Here is a 16,514-nt window from a genome sequence, read left to right on the forward strand (position 1 = left end):
GGCCTCTAAAGATCCCCTTGATCCATCTGACCCATCCTAACCGCTCCCATCTGCTTCCCCGAATGTACTCGTACCTCCTTATTTCAGGCAACAAGCACGTGAGGTTCAATAGTTTACTAGGTGCCTACCTAGGTAGCTACATCAATGAATGTCATGTATAGATCAAGTACCACGTTCCAAGCGACATGCGGATAGGTTTGAACCTCCCAAGTTGCAAATCTCACACCGCCACATCTGCAATATCTGTTATTTAGATTAATCATCCTTCCAGGATCAGGAAATGTTGACAGGATATGCACAGTTTCCGGTGGCGTTGACAAGGGCGGAAGGCTTAAAAATCCTTCGTACAGCCTTACCATTGATTAAACGAGCACGTACAATACGGACACCTGCTAGTACGGATACTGAGGCAGAGTAAGCACTCCATAGCCGCAGTCCTCACACGAGAAAATCATCTGAGGTAATACAAAATGCAGGATGCCAGGTGACACTTGCGATGCTTTGTTGGCAATAATCATATCCATACTTTTCGTATGTCGTTAATAATTCACATCCAAGGTATCTAACCCACCCATTATCGAGTCTTGACAGATGCTACAAGCAATTGCTTGTGACTAGCTTGTAATCACCCTTCTTCATACCATAGTACCGAGTATGAGGAACACGCAAGCCAGTACTTGGTGGTCCTGCTTGTCTCTAACAATCATGTAATTCACCTCAGGCCCCCTGTCATAGTGGAGGGCATTGGAGAGAACGACCGGCTGGCAAGGATCGCAGTAACTCCGAGAAAGAATAAAACCTTTCACTCCTTCTCACTTCCATCGACATATCGTTGCTACATGTTTTATGATTCACCATCTGGATCCTGGAGGATCTGCCTCCAAATCGGCAATGTACAGCGTTAGGTGACATGTAAGTTTGTCAGTATGAGACTCTGCACCTTTGCTGAGACATTCTACCTCGTTCCACTTGTACTCTCAAGTGTGACCTGACAAGTCAGAGCTTGAAGAGCAGCAACCAACAAGTTATCCGAACTCGACACTCGGTACTTTTCTTGCTTACTTATCGACAACTCGGTATCATGGCTTTGTTGGCAAACTGACTGTCCCTTCCGAAATTTGCTTCATCCACAGCATAGTGATAGCGTGAACCTTCTGCCAGCCCGCTGAAGCTCTGGGTCAGACGCTATCCCGATCCGCCCCAATCTAGGTAGGTGGTCTGCTTATCCAGCCTGCGCCCGGCATAATTCAAAGTCAGCATCCCCAGAACAGTCCAAACACGGGACCATTTCCTACAAACAGATTCACGATTGACGAAGATGTGTATCGGTCACCTCCGGAGTAAGGGGTGAGATTCTACCACCATTTCGGGTGCCTTTCCATTGGATGACGAGCATCACCCTTTTCGAGTTCGTCGGCATGCTGTTAAGAACACTAATGAGCCCCTTGGATCGACCGCCACGTTAATTGATTTCTTGTCTGAGCACGGCTACGAACTCTCGTAACGTGTCTAGCCAGAGTCCCCTCCTCCCCCATGCTAATCTGGGCTTGCTCACTGCATCGGGCACCCGAGTCGTGGAGTTACTCCAGTTTCGACATCTCGTTAAGGGGCCGTCATTAATCAATGCCCATTGCCCACCTGTCAATCGAGCTAGGTGCAATTTTTCATATGTCAGCTCGGTGGAGTGACAGTCTGCATTTCTGCGGGCTCTCCATTTCCTTATTCTTTGTTACCCTCGCTAAGGCACAATGTTGTCAACGACGCCCGTGCGACAGAACTTCTTAATCGTAGCTGCCTTGATCACCTTCGTTCTACTGTATACTTCGTTTCGAACGCCTTCTCCCGAATCGGATAGTCTCTCATATCCAGACGTTGACGATGACTTGGACGAGACTGCGCGACAGAAGCCTCCCAAGCCTCACCATGACACCTTTGTCAAGGATAAGATGCTACAACATATCCAGAATGAAACATTAGGATTCCAAGAAATATACATGATTTCACTGCCTACACGCACCGACAAGCGGGATACTTTCGCCATGCAAGCAGCACTGTCGTCAATCAAATACACTCAAATCGACGGCGTGGAGGGGCAAATGGTTCCTGCTAAAGCACTGCCCCACGTAAGTTGAACTGAACCAGATCTGTCAAGTATATTAGTTCCCGATTGACATGGATGACTCCCAGACCATGAATCAGGCGGTTAATGCCATCGGCTGTTGGAGAGCCCATCTGAATGTGCTCCAAAAAATCGTCCACGAGGACGTTGCCTCGGCCCTGATATTCGAAGATGACGCTGACTGGGACGTATCATTGAAGAGTCAACTCGTTCAGTTTGCAAGAGGCTCCAGGTACATATCAAACACAACTCACGCTGAGAAGGCACATTCACCGTATGGTGACCATTGGGATATTCTCTGGATTGGTCACTGTGGCACTTGGTATCACGAGGAGGACAATCGGCGCATGTTCGTTATTCCAAATGACCCGACTGTCGAGCCCCCATCGTATCGTCAGAATGTCGATGAACCGGATATGGAGCATTGGCAAGGCGGTCCATCGGGTGACAATCAGACTCGGATTGTCTTTAATTCCAAAGGAGGGATATGTACAGCCGCGTACGCCATTTCACAGCAAGGTGCACGGAAGGCTCTCTACCACGTGAGTCTATTATCTTTCTGACAGCTGGCCGAATGTAGCTGATATGTGACAGATGTCTATGATGCCTTACAACAGTCCTGTAGATTGGGGCTATGCTAATATGTGCATGGATAAAAGTGTCAACTACACATGCATATCGGTATTTCCTCAAATTATAGGAGTTTCGCGACCCACAGGCCATACGAGCAAAAACAGCGATATTGGATATGGTGATGATGATGCAAGAACAGTTGAAGAGGCCAGGTCTCAGCACATTGTCTATTCGACACGTCTCAACATGGATAGACTTCTCCGCGGAGAGACAATCTTCGACAGCCAATTCCCAGAGATCACCGGCGCAGAGATGCATATCGAGGAGATTGGAGCTGCGGTTGGCCACATTGAAGTTTTGCGTGTCGAGGATTTGCCGAAACCCAAGTCGAAAGAGGGAGAGGAGGCGGATGTGGAAGTGGAATGGGAGAAGGAAGAAGAGGGAATCGAATGAGCAGCCTCTATCAAATCGCGACTTTGGATGGAAACCAGATTCCTCTCGAACGTTAGGAGCCCATTTGCTCCAGTCCGACTCCACGTTGTATCACGGAACTTGCAGTTTACTCCTCATTGCCACAGCGATACTGAATTGCCGTTGATTTTCCTGCTACACGCAAGTTCACAACGAATCCAAATTTCTTTGGTCAGGAGTAAACCACCGCCGCCGGTGCCAGCATCATCACATACTGGGAGACAACACTACGCTGGATGTTTATGTTGCATATGCCCCTGTCGAATGAAAGACATCCATGGACTGGAAGCTTTCAGATGATCCAAACGGAGACTCCCAACTGGCGGGGTGCACATTACAGCGGAGAGATGTGCATTACATGACACCTTTTTGTGGTAGAAGCAGCCACATGTGGTAGTACTCTAGGAAGTATCAGTGAGCACTTTGGTCCACACTCTGGTACCAAAAGCAGAGAGACGATTTTTGGCGAATTTTAGTACCAGGTTCCTCCAGATGGAGGCATTCCTGCATCATGAGGAGATGAGTAAATGGAGGAACGAAGGTCTAGAAAGGATAGAGGACATGTTCTGTTTGTCGCTCACTATCTCCATACCTCGATCTTGTATAATGTACGAGTAAGAGACATATTGGATGGTAGTTTCTATGTACCAACAACTCATTTTTGTGGCATGTGAGCACGACGCGTTTCATGCAAATGCAGTCGTCCAGACGCGTTGCGCTTATCCCGATCGATCAAATCGGGTCCCACAAAAAAGGATACCCCTGAATCCTCCAGAAGGCCAATGGCAGTTTTGACTGTCAGGATCAGGGATGACGGACATCTCGACCGACAGCTGGCGTGGATTTTTTCCCTGGGATGACGCTTTGCTTGATGGTTTCCTCCAACACCAAGGCTTGCTTCCCATTTCAAGCGGAGCAGACAGAAAATAAATCGACGGGGCAATTGACAACCTGACAGTGTACTCCGTGAGAGATCCGCCACAGATTGGATCGCGGATACTTCTGACTCTGTCTCTCAACTGGGGAGATTGGTCCCAGCCAGTCCAGCCACATATCTTGTTCGTTGCGGCTGACCGTGCACTTTTCGGCGTCTCATAACTTATCGCAGACCCCTGAACAAGCCATGCTCAGAGCGGTCAAGCCTCTCCTGTCCCTCCCTTGCTGGGGGCTTGCACCCTTATCCCTGAAAGGTGAACTTGCTGAAGCGAATTAATTAATTAATTAACTGACGCAGTCCTATCTTCACGTGCGGTGCATTCCTACCTGGTCGGAGACTGAATTCTTACATGCTTCCACGTTCAGCCAGAGTATCGGGAGGATATACGTTTTGAAAGAGTCGATACTGCATTTGTCGTTCTATCGACCATGGAAAAGATGGACAGCCCATCACAAAGAGGCATCAACGCACTCCAACAGTTCTACGGCAATCGGAAATCATTACGATGGGTCGTCTTCCTAGTGATAGCCGCCCTGTCCACCCTGTATTTTACCGGGCAAAGTTATACACCGACCGTGGGACAACACAGAACGAGTAAAACAAAGGCGAGATATCTCTCACCCAAGCAGCTACTAGAAAGACCCATATCCAAAGACCTCCAGACGATACCCAAGCTCTTCCACCAGAGTTGGTCCTCGACGGAACTGCCGGCGAAAATGGAACGATGGAGTGCAACGTGTAGAAGAGCGCACCCAGACTGGGAGTGGGTGCTGTGGACGGACAAGGATAACGAAGAGCTGGTCAAACAATACTTCCCGTGGCTGTTGAAGACGTACAAGGCCTTGCCGGGCGTGATCTATCGGGCTGACCTGGTGCGGAATTTATACATGCATATGTTCGGAGGGTAAGCAAAGATGTCGCAACACATCAGAAAATAAACTCGTCATGTCTTTCTTGGTTGACTGACCTCCTCCTCTTCTATCTAGTGTGTACGCCGATCTCGACGTCGAATGCCTCCTCCCTTCGGACGAACTCTTCAAGTCGTACAACGTTTCAACAGTGTCCCACGCAAAACCTCGTCCGCTGACGACACACGACATGCACAAGAGCGGGCGGAAAGCCTTCTTCGGACGAATGGGCACGGACAACGACTTCGACAACTCGATCCCCAACGCCTGGATGGCATCGACACCGGGACATCCGTTCTTCCTGCTGCTGGTCGAATCGGTCATGAAAGAAGTCTCGGACGGGCCCGAACACTGGTCCGCCGAAGCCGTCACAGGGCCGGCAAAACTCTACTACACCTACGGTGAATACAGCTCGCCCGAGGGCAAATACCTCGGCGACGCGCTCGACAAGCACGTCGCCAAGATCCCTGCCGCGAAGCAGTTCACCCCGCGCAAAGGCCTCGGCCATTCCGTCGAAGTCCTGCCCTTCCAGTACATCTACCCGTACTCGTGGCAGCGAGACGGTGAGGCGTTCCGTTCCGTCTGCTGGGCCACGCAGAAGACGTTCAATGCTACCAAGTGTAAGCTGTTGTTGGCGACCGATCACTGGCCGAGTTACACCATCACTTACTGGAGCCACACCTGGACGGGTGATGGTCACGACGAGGGAAATCTGGCTCAGCTTGATCGTTAAAGGTATAACGATTCGAGAACGAATATTCTGTGATGTGCTTCTTCTTTTTTCTGCGCTGTCAGGCATACAATTTATGGGGTTCGGGGGGACTTTAGAGCGATCTTCGGGGACAAACTTCGTAGGAATAGATGATTATGGAGAATGGAGATGTGAGCTGGGGCCGTCGACTATCAACAGGGTATTGGAGTGGGTTCTTGGGTACTACTGGAAATGTCCCCGGATTTTCAGTGGACTTTTTTTTCATTGATTTGTTTGTATTTCAAAGAGCAGGAGAGCGATGTTAACAAATACCAGTGATGTGCTCAACGCATGAAACGTCCATTACCTGTAATCCGGATAGGTATCAAGAGATTATTCCAAAAATGAAACAGAATCCTATAGATGCCTTGCTCTTGACCCAGTTTTCTACTTCAGGCGAAAGCGAGATCCTTGGTTGGCATCGTGAGATCTGCTCCACGCTTCGGCGATTGTTGATGTGCTAGTGGTATACGATCTCTGCATGAGTAGACAGTGGTCGAAAATCCTCCGGCGGGAATGGGTTGCGGGCATCTGCGTCGGAAGGTCTGCCATCCAAATCAAAGCAAGAAAAACTCATATATCATGACTCCAATAGCTACGAAAGATAACCATTTGCCTGTCGTGCCCAGAGCTTCGGTGAACCAGGAGGTATATCATGTACAGGTGACAGGAGGCGTATAGCAGATAAGAGACCGTTCAGTTGAGTATCTTTCTCAAGATTATCAAACTCGAACATTCAAGACCAATCTCTCCGGAGGACAGGCACAAATAAGACAACAAACACCTCACCATCAATTGCAAAGCAGGCTTCAGCACCCATTATTGAACTCGCAGCCATGGCGTCAGTCTCAGCCCCATCCGCATCGACATCTGGCATCCACCAAGTCTCACCCGAAGTGCAAATTGCCTACACCATCTACCACGCTCAAACGAACTCGCAACCCCAACCCACACCTAAACCGACCATCATCTTCGTCAACGGCCTAGCAGACCCCAAGGAATCATGGGCGGCACAAATCCCCGCCCTCACAAGCGCGGGCTACGCCGTCCTCACATACGACAACCGAGGACTCGGGGGCTCCTCACGGCCCTCGGGCCCCTCGGAAGTGTACACGACGATGCTGATGGCGTCGGACCTGGCGTCACTGCTCACCAACAAGAACCTTAACATCACGGGCGCCGTGCACATCCTCGGCGTGTCGATGGGCGGCATGATCGCGCAGAGCTTCACGCTCGAGCACGTACTGCCGCAGCGCCTGCCCGCCGCCATCAATGTCTTGAGCATCACCTTCGCCTGCACGTACGCCTTCCCCGGCCCGTTCTGCACTCGCATGTTCGAGTTCTGGCGCGATGTCGCGACAAACATGTCTGTCGGGACCGTGCTGCGCGATACCCTGCTGTGGTGTTTCAGTCCCGAGTACTGGGGCGATGCGGCGCGGCAGGGCGAGATCAAGGCGCTCGATGATGATTTGAAGACTGTGGACGACATCGACGCGGGCGGGATGGGTCTGAATGCGTACCTGGCGCAGTTGAATGCCATCCTGGTGTTTGATTCGAGAGTGGAGATCGGGAAGCTGGCGGCATTGAAGAGCCAGGGAGGACCGAAGATTGTCGTGCTTGCTGGCGAAGATGATATCTTGATCCCCGTGTCGCTGTCGCGCGAGTTGTGTGGCTTGATTCCTGGAGCGACGTGGCGCACGACAAGAGGGGGTCATGCTTGCAATTGGGAGTTTCCGGACGAGTTCAATCAGACCTGTTTGGAGATGTGGAAGGAGATAGAGGATGGACGGTGATTTGGTAGTGACTTCGAAATGATTCAGTCTATGTTGCATTCTGGATTCGCTTATGTATGTGCTATTTCATCATTCATGTCCTCCCCCGTGATCATATATAGGTCGTGGTCGGCCGTAAATTGGTCACCTGCACCGGGACTCCGGACCCTACCTGTGCCAGACCGACTCTCCCAACTGGCTCGTCAGGTCCAGAAACATCGCCGATCTTGACCTTGACACCCTTGAGCAGCCTCGCACGCTCGATCCCACCCAGTGTTGTTCCATTATCCGGAACCTGAAGGTATTGGTTGTCTCTCGTAAGACTGGAGACATATCCAAAGATATCTGGTGCAAGCGTCTTCCTCCGTAGCCAGCACGCGATGATCGATGCGGCCAGTAAAATGGCACACGACACAATGTCGACGGCGATCCAGGGCCAGGAAATTCCATAATGTGGATCGTACAAGGCACCATCAACCGTGACTGGTTGGAAACCCGGAGCGCCCCAGATGGGGTTCACATAGGTGTTCTGTTGGCTGAGTATGTAATAGGTATTGAAGTACTGAGTCAACGTTTTATTGAACGCTCTTGCCGAATCGATGTTGTATTCACCACTGGACTGTATGGAAGCAAGAGTGGTGGAATAGGCACTTAGGACCTCAGTCATCTGCGTCACCACAGAGATACTGCCCTGCACACCATCAGCGAGCAGAAGCTCGGAAAAAAACTTGGCTGCAAATGCGTCATCGTCGAATGGAGTCTTGTAGGATGTGGCATTCTCGGGGCTTTGGTTGCTTGCATAACGCAGTTGTCGAGGGTAGCAACCTAGTTCCTGACAGTGGACTTTCATATCGACATTTACAGAAGAAATATTGCATATCTGCTGAGAGCTGCCAGCAGTTGGGATGTCATTGATTGCAGGCCACCGGATCCAAAGTTCAAATTCTCTGAGAGGCTGTGATTGGGAATCTCGAGGGGCATCATCTCGCGGCTTAGTCATATTCATACTGATTCCCTGGCTGAGATAAGTTCCATTGGGGAAGGATTCGAAGGGTAGAAGATTGGGCGCGCTACATCCGACGTCAAGATAGCTGGTTGTTACCGTGTAATCCCCAAGAAAACTGTTTACTTGGTAGTCGTGTTGACCATTTGTGACAAGCTTGGGCTTCTGGAACCAGACCTGCCGTCCAGTGTATGAGGAGTAGAATTGTTGAATGAGTGATTGCTTCGAAACATCCACCCAGCCATGACGACCAGGAGTTGGAATATGTATGTCCCAATTGCCGGGTTCAAGGTAGTATCCTGTACGAAGAAGGGCGTTCAGGTCGGGAATTAGTGCCGAGCCAGCTGAATCAGTTCCCCATCGGTTTGGCTGTTGGACCTGATCACTCCACGCCATCGCGAACCAGAAATCAGAATCGACTCTTTTTATGGAAAAGGGCTGTGAGTCTGGATCGCTGACGAATGCCGGGTTGAGTCCTGAGAGGTAATCTGGACCACCAGTATAGCCCACCATTTTGTGAAATTTCGCCGAGGAAACTTGTTCAAACTCCCTCTTGCTGGCCTGACTTCCTAGATAGTAAAAGGACCAAACAGAAACAAGGGCGACACTGGTCAGAGTGAAAGCACGTAGGGAAATGATGAGCTTGAAAGTGCTTGGTAGACTGATGCTTCCTTGGAGTTGTTCAAGTTCAGGGACGTATGCACCTTCCTGTGCCTTCCAGAGGGCATATCTGCGTACCAGAGTTGACATGATGGTGACGAAAATGATGGTGAATGCTGTAACCATCTGATCATTGAACTCTAGCAAGAACAGAGTCAATTTGCTCACAAGATCGAGGTCGACGCCGCGGTGGTTTCGATCAATGTACCATGCCCCAATGACCAGGCCGACCTTAGCAAAGAGCACAAAAGGCACGAACAACAGAACTGCATCGAATAAATTCAGAAGAAGTGACGAATTTTTGTCTGGCACCAGTGCCACCGGCTCTTGCGGCCATGCTGTCGTTGGGAGAGGGGCGTTATTTGGGACCGTATTGTGATTGAAAGACTGGTTAGATTGTTGCGAACTGGATGCATTATTTGTCAATTCTATGACCGAGTCACCAAAGCCCTTTGTCTTTTCCATCGTGATTGAAATGGCCGGGGGTCAGATGAATGAAGAGTCGAGCGGAACAGCACAATTAACATGGAGACAATAGTCGTCGAAGAAGTAGTCTGGGGAATTTTCGACTTTAGGGATTATACCACCCATGGCCACGCCATTCAAGGTCGCTACCTTTTTACAGCAATTTCACAGATGGTCTCCTCAAAATCTTCAGCTCACCTACCGGCTTTACTTGTCATTGGGCAACACGTACGGACTGATGATGGAGTCAGTTTGATAATAGCACGGCGCAAAGCACACATGGCAGCTCTCTCCAGCCCACATAAAACAACATGGCTAACTGGGAAAGACGTTAGCGAGAGCCTCGAAGGGTCCATATGGCCACGATAGGCGAGTTGTGGATATACGACGAGATGGAAAATGTGAAAATGGATATCCCCAAAAGATTTGTGGCTTGCGTAAATAGGAGTTGCTCCCAGAACCGAGGCAATTGAGGCGTAAGTAGTTTGACGCGCTATACCGGGTTGAGCAAGAAAAACGCCTTGATGTCTCGGGGTGGCCAGAGCCTAAGACTGTGGCGTTTCTCCACTGGGAATTAGACCACTTTCGTTGGTGTTGGCTGGAGCATAATTTCATTTGTGAGAGAAGACAGCGGCATTCAGACTTGAAATGAGCATCAAGAACAACTGGCAAAAGGCTCAATCTTGGCCTTGTTTCTGAGACATGCAGATTCAAAACGTACATACATCCTTTCCGGTGTCTGGGCGTCTAGCATCACGATTTCGAGCGCGGCCTTCATGGCTATGAGTAGAAGAGTTGCTTCACTTTTGCTTCGTCCATCATGACATCTGGTCAATGCTGATACGTTCTCATCTTGGCCATCACGAAAACAAGTACCTCGTACTTGGCCCCGAGGAAAGGTGAATTCCTGAACACCCTATGTGTCCAGCACAGGACCATGCGAAATCCATGGGAAAGGAGGTGACAACAACGACGACGATGATGATGATGCCAACTCACTTATCAGGAGCCCTCACTCGATCTTCTATTAGTTAGCGAAGCACCTTCCTCGCGATCTTATCCCATTTTGACGCACGAAATTCGCCTACTCGGAGTTGACATGCCCCTGATACGGACGAAGAACACGTTCCCCGCTCTGAACGCGGAGGCTCAGCCTCGGAGAAATATCCCCCCGCCATTTCCAACGGCCGACACGACCGTGCCTCTCAGGCTCTGTCTCGTATTCAGAACTCAGACTCAACTTCACCTCTAAGCCTCGGTATATCTAAGGTTGCCAGCAATATAAAGAGTCTTGCTCTCTAGCGAAGTCGTCACAGACCTACCTGGACGGACGATTTGAACTTTCAGAGAAAAAAAAAAGTGTTCGTCGATTACTTATTTATCTCACTACTTGCTTACCACAACCACCACACAACCCAACAGATCCACAGATTCAAACATGTCGAACCTCGTTCTAGCAACAGCCATCACGCACGGATTAGTTTCTGCCGCCCATACCGTAGGTCGCGCTCTTTAACACATACATCCATAATGTCGCGCTATTGGATGGCGCAAACCGAGCCCATCGACACAGAGAAAAGCTGACAGTCCCTTTCCCTACCAGCTGCATGGCCTGAACACATTCGCACTGCCAGCGTGGAAATCCCTCCCACAACTCCTGCGCTGCTACGCTCGCGCCGGATGGTATCAAGGCAGTGTTTTCTTCGCTATTGCCGGTGAGTTTTGGCTTTCCTATCTTTCCCTGTTCAAGCTGGGATGGAGAGCTTGCTACTACTGTTGCTGGATTCCTCAACCTCGAAAATCATGGCTGAACACTCATGTTCACAATCTAGGCCTGTACACGTATCAACTCTCCCAGACCCCACCATCACAGTGGACATCAATCGACAGGACAATCTCGTTTCTGACGACGCTGATTTACTGGGGAAGCAGTGCATGGTATGTCTCGCAAGGAGATAAAGCTACTGGCGCGGTTACTGGGATTGCTGGAACATTGCAGGCTGCTTGTTTGACACTATGATCTCTTCTCATAAGAATACCCTGAATTCTTGGTATCCCCAGAAAATATAATGTCTTTCTGTACATACATCTAGTTGACAGCCAATCCTTTCAAGTTATAGCCTATGCAAGCACCAATTTACCATCGTCATCCATACATTTTCATACCTCATGGTCTCCACTCAAAAACGTTGATATTTCGACGTACCCCAGCTGCCAAAAGCCTTTTTTCAGATGGTAAGGCTGAGTGTTGCTTCGCAAATCTTTTGACTGTGGTGTCTGGATCCTTCCACCACTCGTCAACCTCATCGACCACATATCGCGGGAAATCCGCAATCCTTTTGTCCGACAACCTTTTGAACCCCGATGACCTTCTTCGAGTGACATCCCTGTCCGGCTTGATGGAAGCGCTGCTGAAAGCATTGCCCTGATCATACCGTTCTATGCTCGGTCGAGGCTTGTCAGCTAAGGGACGGTCATCTCCGGGACGCTTCATGGAAGGACTGATAGCCGATTTAGCAGGATAATGCTGTTCTATGCTCGACCGCGGTTTGCTTGCCAAGGCAAAGCTATCTCTGGCAGGTCTAACAGAGGGACTGATGGAAAACCCGTCACCATCATCAACGGCTTTGAAGCTCGATCGCGATTTGCCACTCAAAGCACGTTCGTCACTGCTAGGCTTGATGGAAGAGCCCAGGGAAGACTTGGCATCGCCAACCGGTCCGGGCAATCGTGGCCGGTCATCAAGGGAACGTTCGTCGCTAGCAGGCTGAATGCAAGGACTGATGGAAGAGTCGGCACAATCAATACGTACCAAGCTCGTTCGTATCTGGTCACCCGGTGAAGTTGAGACCCTACCTTGCTTAGCTATTGCTGCGCTACGCTCATCTCTCATTTGCTTCGTTGTTGAGACGCTCTTGTTAGATGTCGCGAAACGGGGCAAGCCGGGTGATTGTCTGTCTGAAATCGTCGCCCGTGTCGTGGAATGTCGAATTGCTGACACGCCCATATGAGGTCTTTCCAACTGACCTCGATCAGAACTGAAAGAAGGTAGCCTTGGGGATCGACTGCGATCGATTTCAGGCGTACCCAGCTCTGGAGACCCGCCTCTCGACCCTGACTGAAGCGATTGGTAGTCTGCTAATGCACCAGCATGTGCTATGGGCCCGGTATTATGCAATGGCATTTGCCTTGCTGAGACACTGGGAGTTGGGCGGATTTTGGGTGATGCTGCCCACTCTTTTCCCTTTCCTTGTTGTGCTAGTTCATGGTCATAAAGCCCTTGGTGTTTCACCATCAAGCTATCTGTTGGCTGCAGGTGTGGTGTATGGACAGTGTGGGGGTAAGTGTCATCCACCCACAATAGAGATTTAAGGATGTCGACAGTAATAACACACTGTAAATGGGTGGGGATATTGACACGGGTCCTGTAAAATTTGTCATATGTCATCGGCTCCTCTCCGTTGAAGACGTCTTCTAGCAGAAATTGGCGATAACTATGAAAATGATGGAAGACCGCATCATCGAACAGGAAAGGATGGGGTGCGGTTTCATTGTCCACCATTTTCTTGAGGAGTTTCGTGGCAGCCTTGAAATCAGTCAAGTGTCCCTTATAGTCAGTGTAAAGTCCTGCAAATTTCCTAGATAGAGATTCTAGTGTTATTTGTGTCGGCTTTGCATTGGTATTTGGGACGCTGTGTTCCTGGCTGATCTTTGGGTCCTTGATGATCTCGTCTGAGTCTGATAGTCCTGTCAAAGGTGTCGAAGTATGGGCCCGGAAACCGTCCTCTACGACAGCACCTTTTGTCTTCCCAGGTCGAGGTGGTGTTGGCATGGCCACGTCGCTATCTCCGTTCGCTGACGAAGAGGAAGATGTCGACGGTGGGTTATGAGTGCTCAACTTCCGAAATCTTTGGAAGTGTTCACGCCGATGCATTTGGATGTCTTGAACTATGGGATCATAGGCAGGATCGCGTAGTTGATCGTTCGTCCCCATCCCTGACTGTAATCGGCGTCGTTTATTCGGGGTGTTACCGTCGCTATTAGAAATGAATCGCTTCGCTGTCGGAATGCAACCGTGCGACTTCTGATGAGACTCCATGCCGGGCGGTTCCTTCCCTTGAAGGGCTTTGTCTGCAGGAGAAGTTGCCTCTTTTGACGACGAATCTCCAAGGGCGGTCATATCCCAGAGTTGGCCACGTGACCGTGTCGCAGGATCTGGTGTATGATGACCTGGCGAGCCTTTGGTCGGAGGTCGAGAAATCCCCCGCTCATGAGCATCAACATTCGATGCGGTTGCCTGAACGAGCACCGGACTTCGTCCCAGTTGAGATCCCTGAGGTTTCCCTTCGGGCTTCTCAGAGAGTGGGTCTTGCAGACCCCTTCTTGAAGAAGGGGAGGAAACCATTTTGGACTCTTGAGGTGGCGAGGGACGGCTTGGTTGTGCGTGCTTTTGCAACGCCGACTCACTGAAAGTACCCGGCATAACATCAGAGGATGTGGGGTGGGCAAGAATGATGCCTGTCGTCTGGGCTTGACTCGCGGTCAGTTTGTTGGCTGCTTGTGGAGTAGTGAACTTCTCCACGTAAGGTGTACGCCCGATCTGCACAGTTCGTGCAACTTGAGTTCGGGGTAGCAGGAGTTCGACAGAGCTATTAGGCACTTGCAGCGCCAGTTTTGTCTGTTCAGATTTCATGGACGTTTGTTCTTGTCCGCGATCCCGTGGACTCGGTTCTGGACCTTGCGAAGACTTCAGACCTGACTCGGCGGACGAAAGAGATATGTCCCAAGACGGAGGACATGCTGAAGGGTCCTGTATGTGACTCGCTTCATTGGTGTTATCCAAGCCACGTTTCGGAACCAATTCCAGTACAGGCATTTCACTTGCGTGCACTTTGACGGTCGGGGCTGCGCCATTGTTCTGACTTTTGTGGATAGACTGTGCATCGATATCAGGCATCGCCAGAGGGTCACTATCTGGAGGGAGGTAGAGACTGCGTCGATGAGCTGGGGGACTAGATGCCCATTCAATAACAGAACTGCTATCAGATTCGTTAGGCGAGAGTGGGTCGCCATTATCGAGCTCGTGTTGAGTGGGCAATGTGGGTTCACTTTGTTCCAATGGCTGGCTTGGATTTGATGGGTCGACATGTTCAGCTGGGAGTTCTGATGGAGCATCTGCAGCTTTGGACAGTATTCCCAGCAAGGTAAGGGGTACATCTCCAGGTCTTGATCTTCGGCCCACGAGTGGAGGTTGCCAAGCATCGTCTGACTCTAGTAGCTCCAGTTGGGCTTTGGGGATTTTCTCAATATATCGAGGCAGACGTTTGTTCTTCCTCGATTCTTGTCGCCATTGTCGGAAACCAGCGTTCTCTTGTGCACTTTGTTTCTCAAATGGCACTTGCTTATCCTTGCTCTCCACTTTCAGTGGTGGATCGATCGCTCTGGTGGCTGGCCGAGTAGAACAATTCGATGTTGGCAGGGTGTTGGTGGTTGTGGCTGTGGTTGTAATTGTATTTGCGGGTTCGTGTTGTTCGATAGCTGGCTCACGGGTGGCTTTGAGCAACTTTCTCCGTTTCAATCCAGTGTCTTGAAGACCTGGAGTCGGCAGAGCTGGTTCGTCGTCCAAATTTTTCCTTGGGCTGATTGATGGGCTCTTCTCAATTATTTGAGGGAGCTGAGTAACAAACGGCTCGTTCAGGGATGAGGTCTGTAGGTCTGTTCCATTCTTCCAAACATCATGACGACCGGGGCTCAGCGGTGGCTGGGATACAATGGATTTTGGAGTATGACTCTGGCGTTGGTATCCTTGTTGCCTGATCTCAAGATGATCGACACATCTTGTGAGTAATGACTTTATCTGGTGGTCTTTACAAAGTCTTTTCCTAAGCGATTCCGTGACTTTGTCAACCTTGCCCACAGACTCTCCGGAAGGCACAGTCTCGATAGAGTCAACGATGAGTACCAGCTCAGGCGGGTCGGTGGTGACTCGTAGACCTAGACCGGACAGCTTGACTAGTCCAACTGAACTCAGGGTGTGCTCGTTTCCTTTGTCTGGAAGTAGCAGCGCATTACGGGCAGATTTCCGGAACTTGACCTTTGTAGTATGCTGGCCGTCAGAGATGATTCCCCCCACGCGTGTGTTTCCTTGCGAAGAAGTCTGGGTTACCTGGTAGGTGGGTTTGTAAGTGGGGAGGGTTCAATATCGATATTTATGACTTACGTCTGTAATATAGCCATAAGCTGCAAGTGGAGGGGTTTGAAGGATATCCAATGGACTACAGTCATAAGACCCTCCCAGATATTTGATTTTGAAATCACACTTGTGGTCCTCTTCATCGTGGATCAGAAGGTCTGTTAGTCGGGTAATGGCGAAGGACGCCAACCAGGGTTGGGGTGGTTCCATGATGGGCTGCTGATCATTGAGGGATTTGAGGGAATTAGATTTGAGTAATCTGGAGGTTTGCTCAAAGAAGAGCTCTTACTCATTGCAGTTCTTCAAGATTCGAGATAACGTCACACGTGGTCTGGGTGACAGTCTTCCTGGTAGGTGAAAATGAAGTCGCGTCGCATCAATTAGGACCTCGTGCGACGCGCCTGCCACTTAATATTTTAGCTCTTCGTCTAACTTGCCGCCGTTGGCTACCGCTCAAAAGCGGCGGGGATATTAGTGTTGCTGCCCTAAACTTCAAGCTGCAGGTGCGGCCGATGATGATGATGATGATGTTGGTGGTGGGTCATAGTTATTCCATACTTCTTGTCCGTGGACTGCGTTGTTGATCAACCTAGGCTGCATCGACCACCCACTCCAAGTCCACGACCACTGTGACATCTGCCAATTCAAACAATGAAGCAAAG

At 50.1% G+C, this 16,514-nt stretch overlaps 5 protein-coding genes across 5 annotated transcripts; 3 read left to right on the forward strand and 2 right to left on the reverse strand.

Annotated features, from left to right (window-relative positions):
- Positions 1–1,748: 1,748 nt before the first annotated feature.
- LTR84_003325 (uncharacterized protein) lies at positions 1,749–3,145 on the forward strand (the record flags this gene model as incomplete). The annotated part of the gene is made up of 3 exons (XM_064846913.1): positions 1,749–2,123; positions 2,188–2,661; positions 2,714–3,145. The coding sequence occupies 3 exons, from the start codon at positions 1,749–1,751 to the stop codon at positions 3,143–3,145; spliced, it is 1,281 nt and encodes a 426-aa protein (XP_064705266.1).
- Positions 3,146–4,528: 1,383 nt separating this feature from the next.
- Positions 4,529–5,741, forward strand: LTR84_003326 (uncharacterized protein; the record flags this gene model as incomplete). Its single annotated transcript, XM_064846914.1, has 2 exons — positions 4,529–5,004; positions 5,087–5,741. 2 exons carry the CDS (start codon positions 4,529–4,531, stop codon positions 5,739–5,741), a joined length of 1,131 nt encoding a protein of 376 aa, XP_064705267.1.
- Positions 5,742–6,595: 854 nt separating this feature from the next.
- LTR84_003327 (uncharacterized protein) lies at positions 6,596–7,552 on the forward strand (the record flags this gene model as incomplete). Its single annotated transcript, XM_064846915.1, has 1 exon — positions 6,596–7,552. The coding sequence occupies one exon, from the start codon at positions 6,596–6,598 to the stop codon at positions 7,550–7,552; it is 957 nt and encodes a 318-aa protein (XP_064705268.1).
- Positions 7,553–7,643: 91 nt separating this feature from the next.
- On the reverse strand, positions 7,644–9,659 carry LTR84_003328 (uncharacterized protein; the record flags this gene model as incomplete). The annotated part of the gene is made up of 1 exon (XM_064846916.1): positions 7,644–9,659. One exon carries the CDS (start codon positions 9,657–9,659, stop codon positions 7,644–7,646), a length of 2,016 nt encoding a protein of 671 aa, XP_064705269.1.
- A 2,167-nt stretch (positions 9,660–11,826) lies between these two features.
- On the reverse strand, positions 11,827–16,062 carry LTR84_003329 (uncharacterized protein; the record flags this gene model as incomplete). Its single annotated transcript, XM_064846917.1, has 2 exons — positions 11,827–15,825; positions 15,880–16,062. 2 exons carry the CDS (start codon positions 16,060–16,062, stop codon positions 11,827–11,829), a joined length of 4,182 nt encoding a protein of 1,393 aa, XP_064705270.1.
- Positions 16,063–16,514: the final 452 nt, after the last annotated feature.

This window comes from Exophiala bonariae (assembly GCF_035927105.1).
Source record: "Exophiala bonariae strain CCFEE 5792 chromosome Unknown scaffold_16, whole genome shotgun sequence".
In the NCBI taxonomy this organism is placed as follows: domain Eukaryota; kingdom Fungi; phylum Ascomycota; class Eurotiomycetes; order Chaetothyriales; family Herpotrichiellaceae; genus Exophiala; species Exophiala bonariae.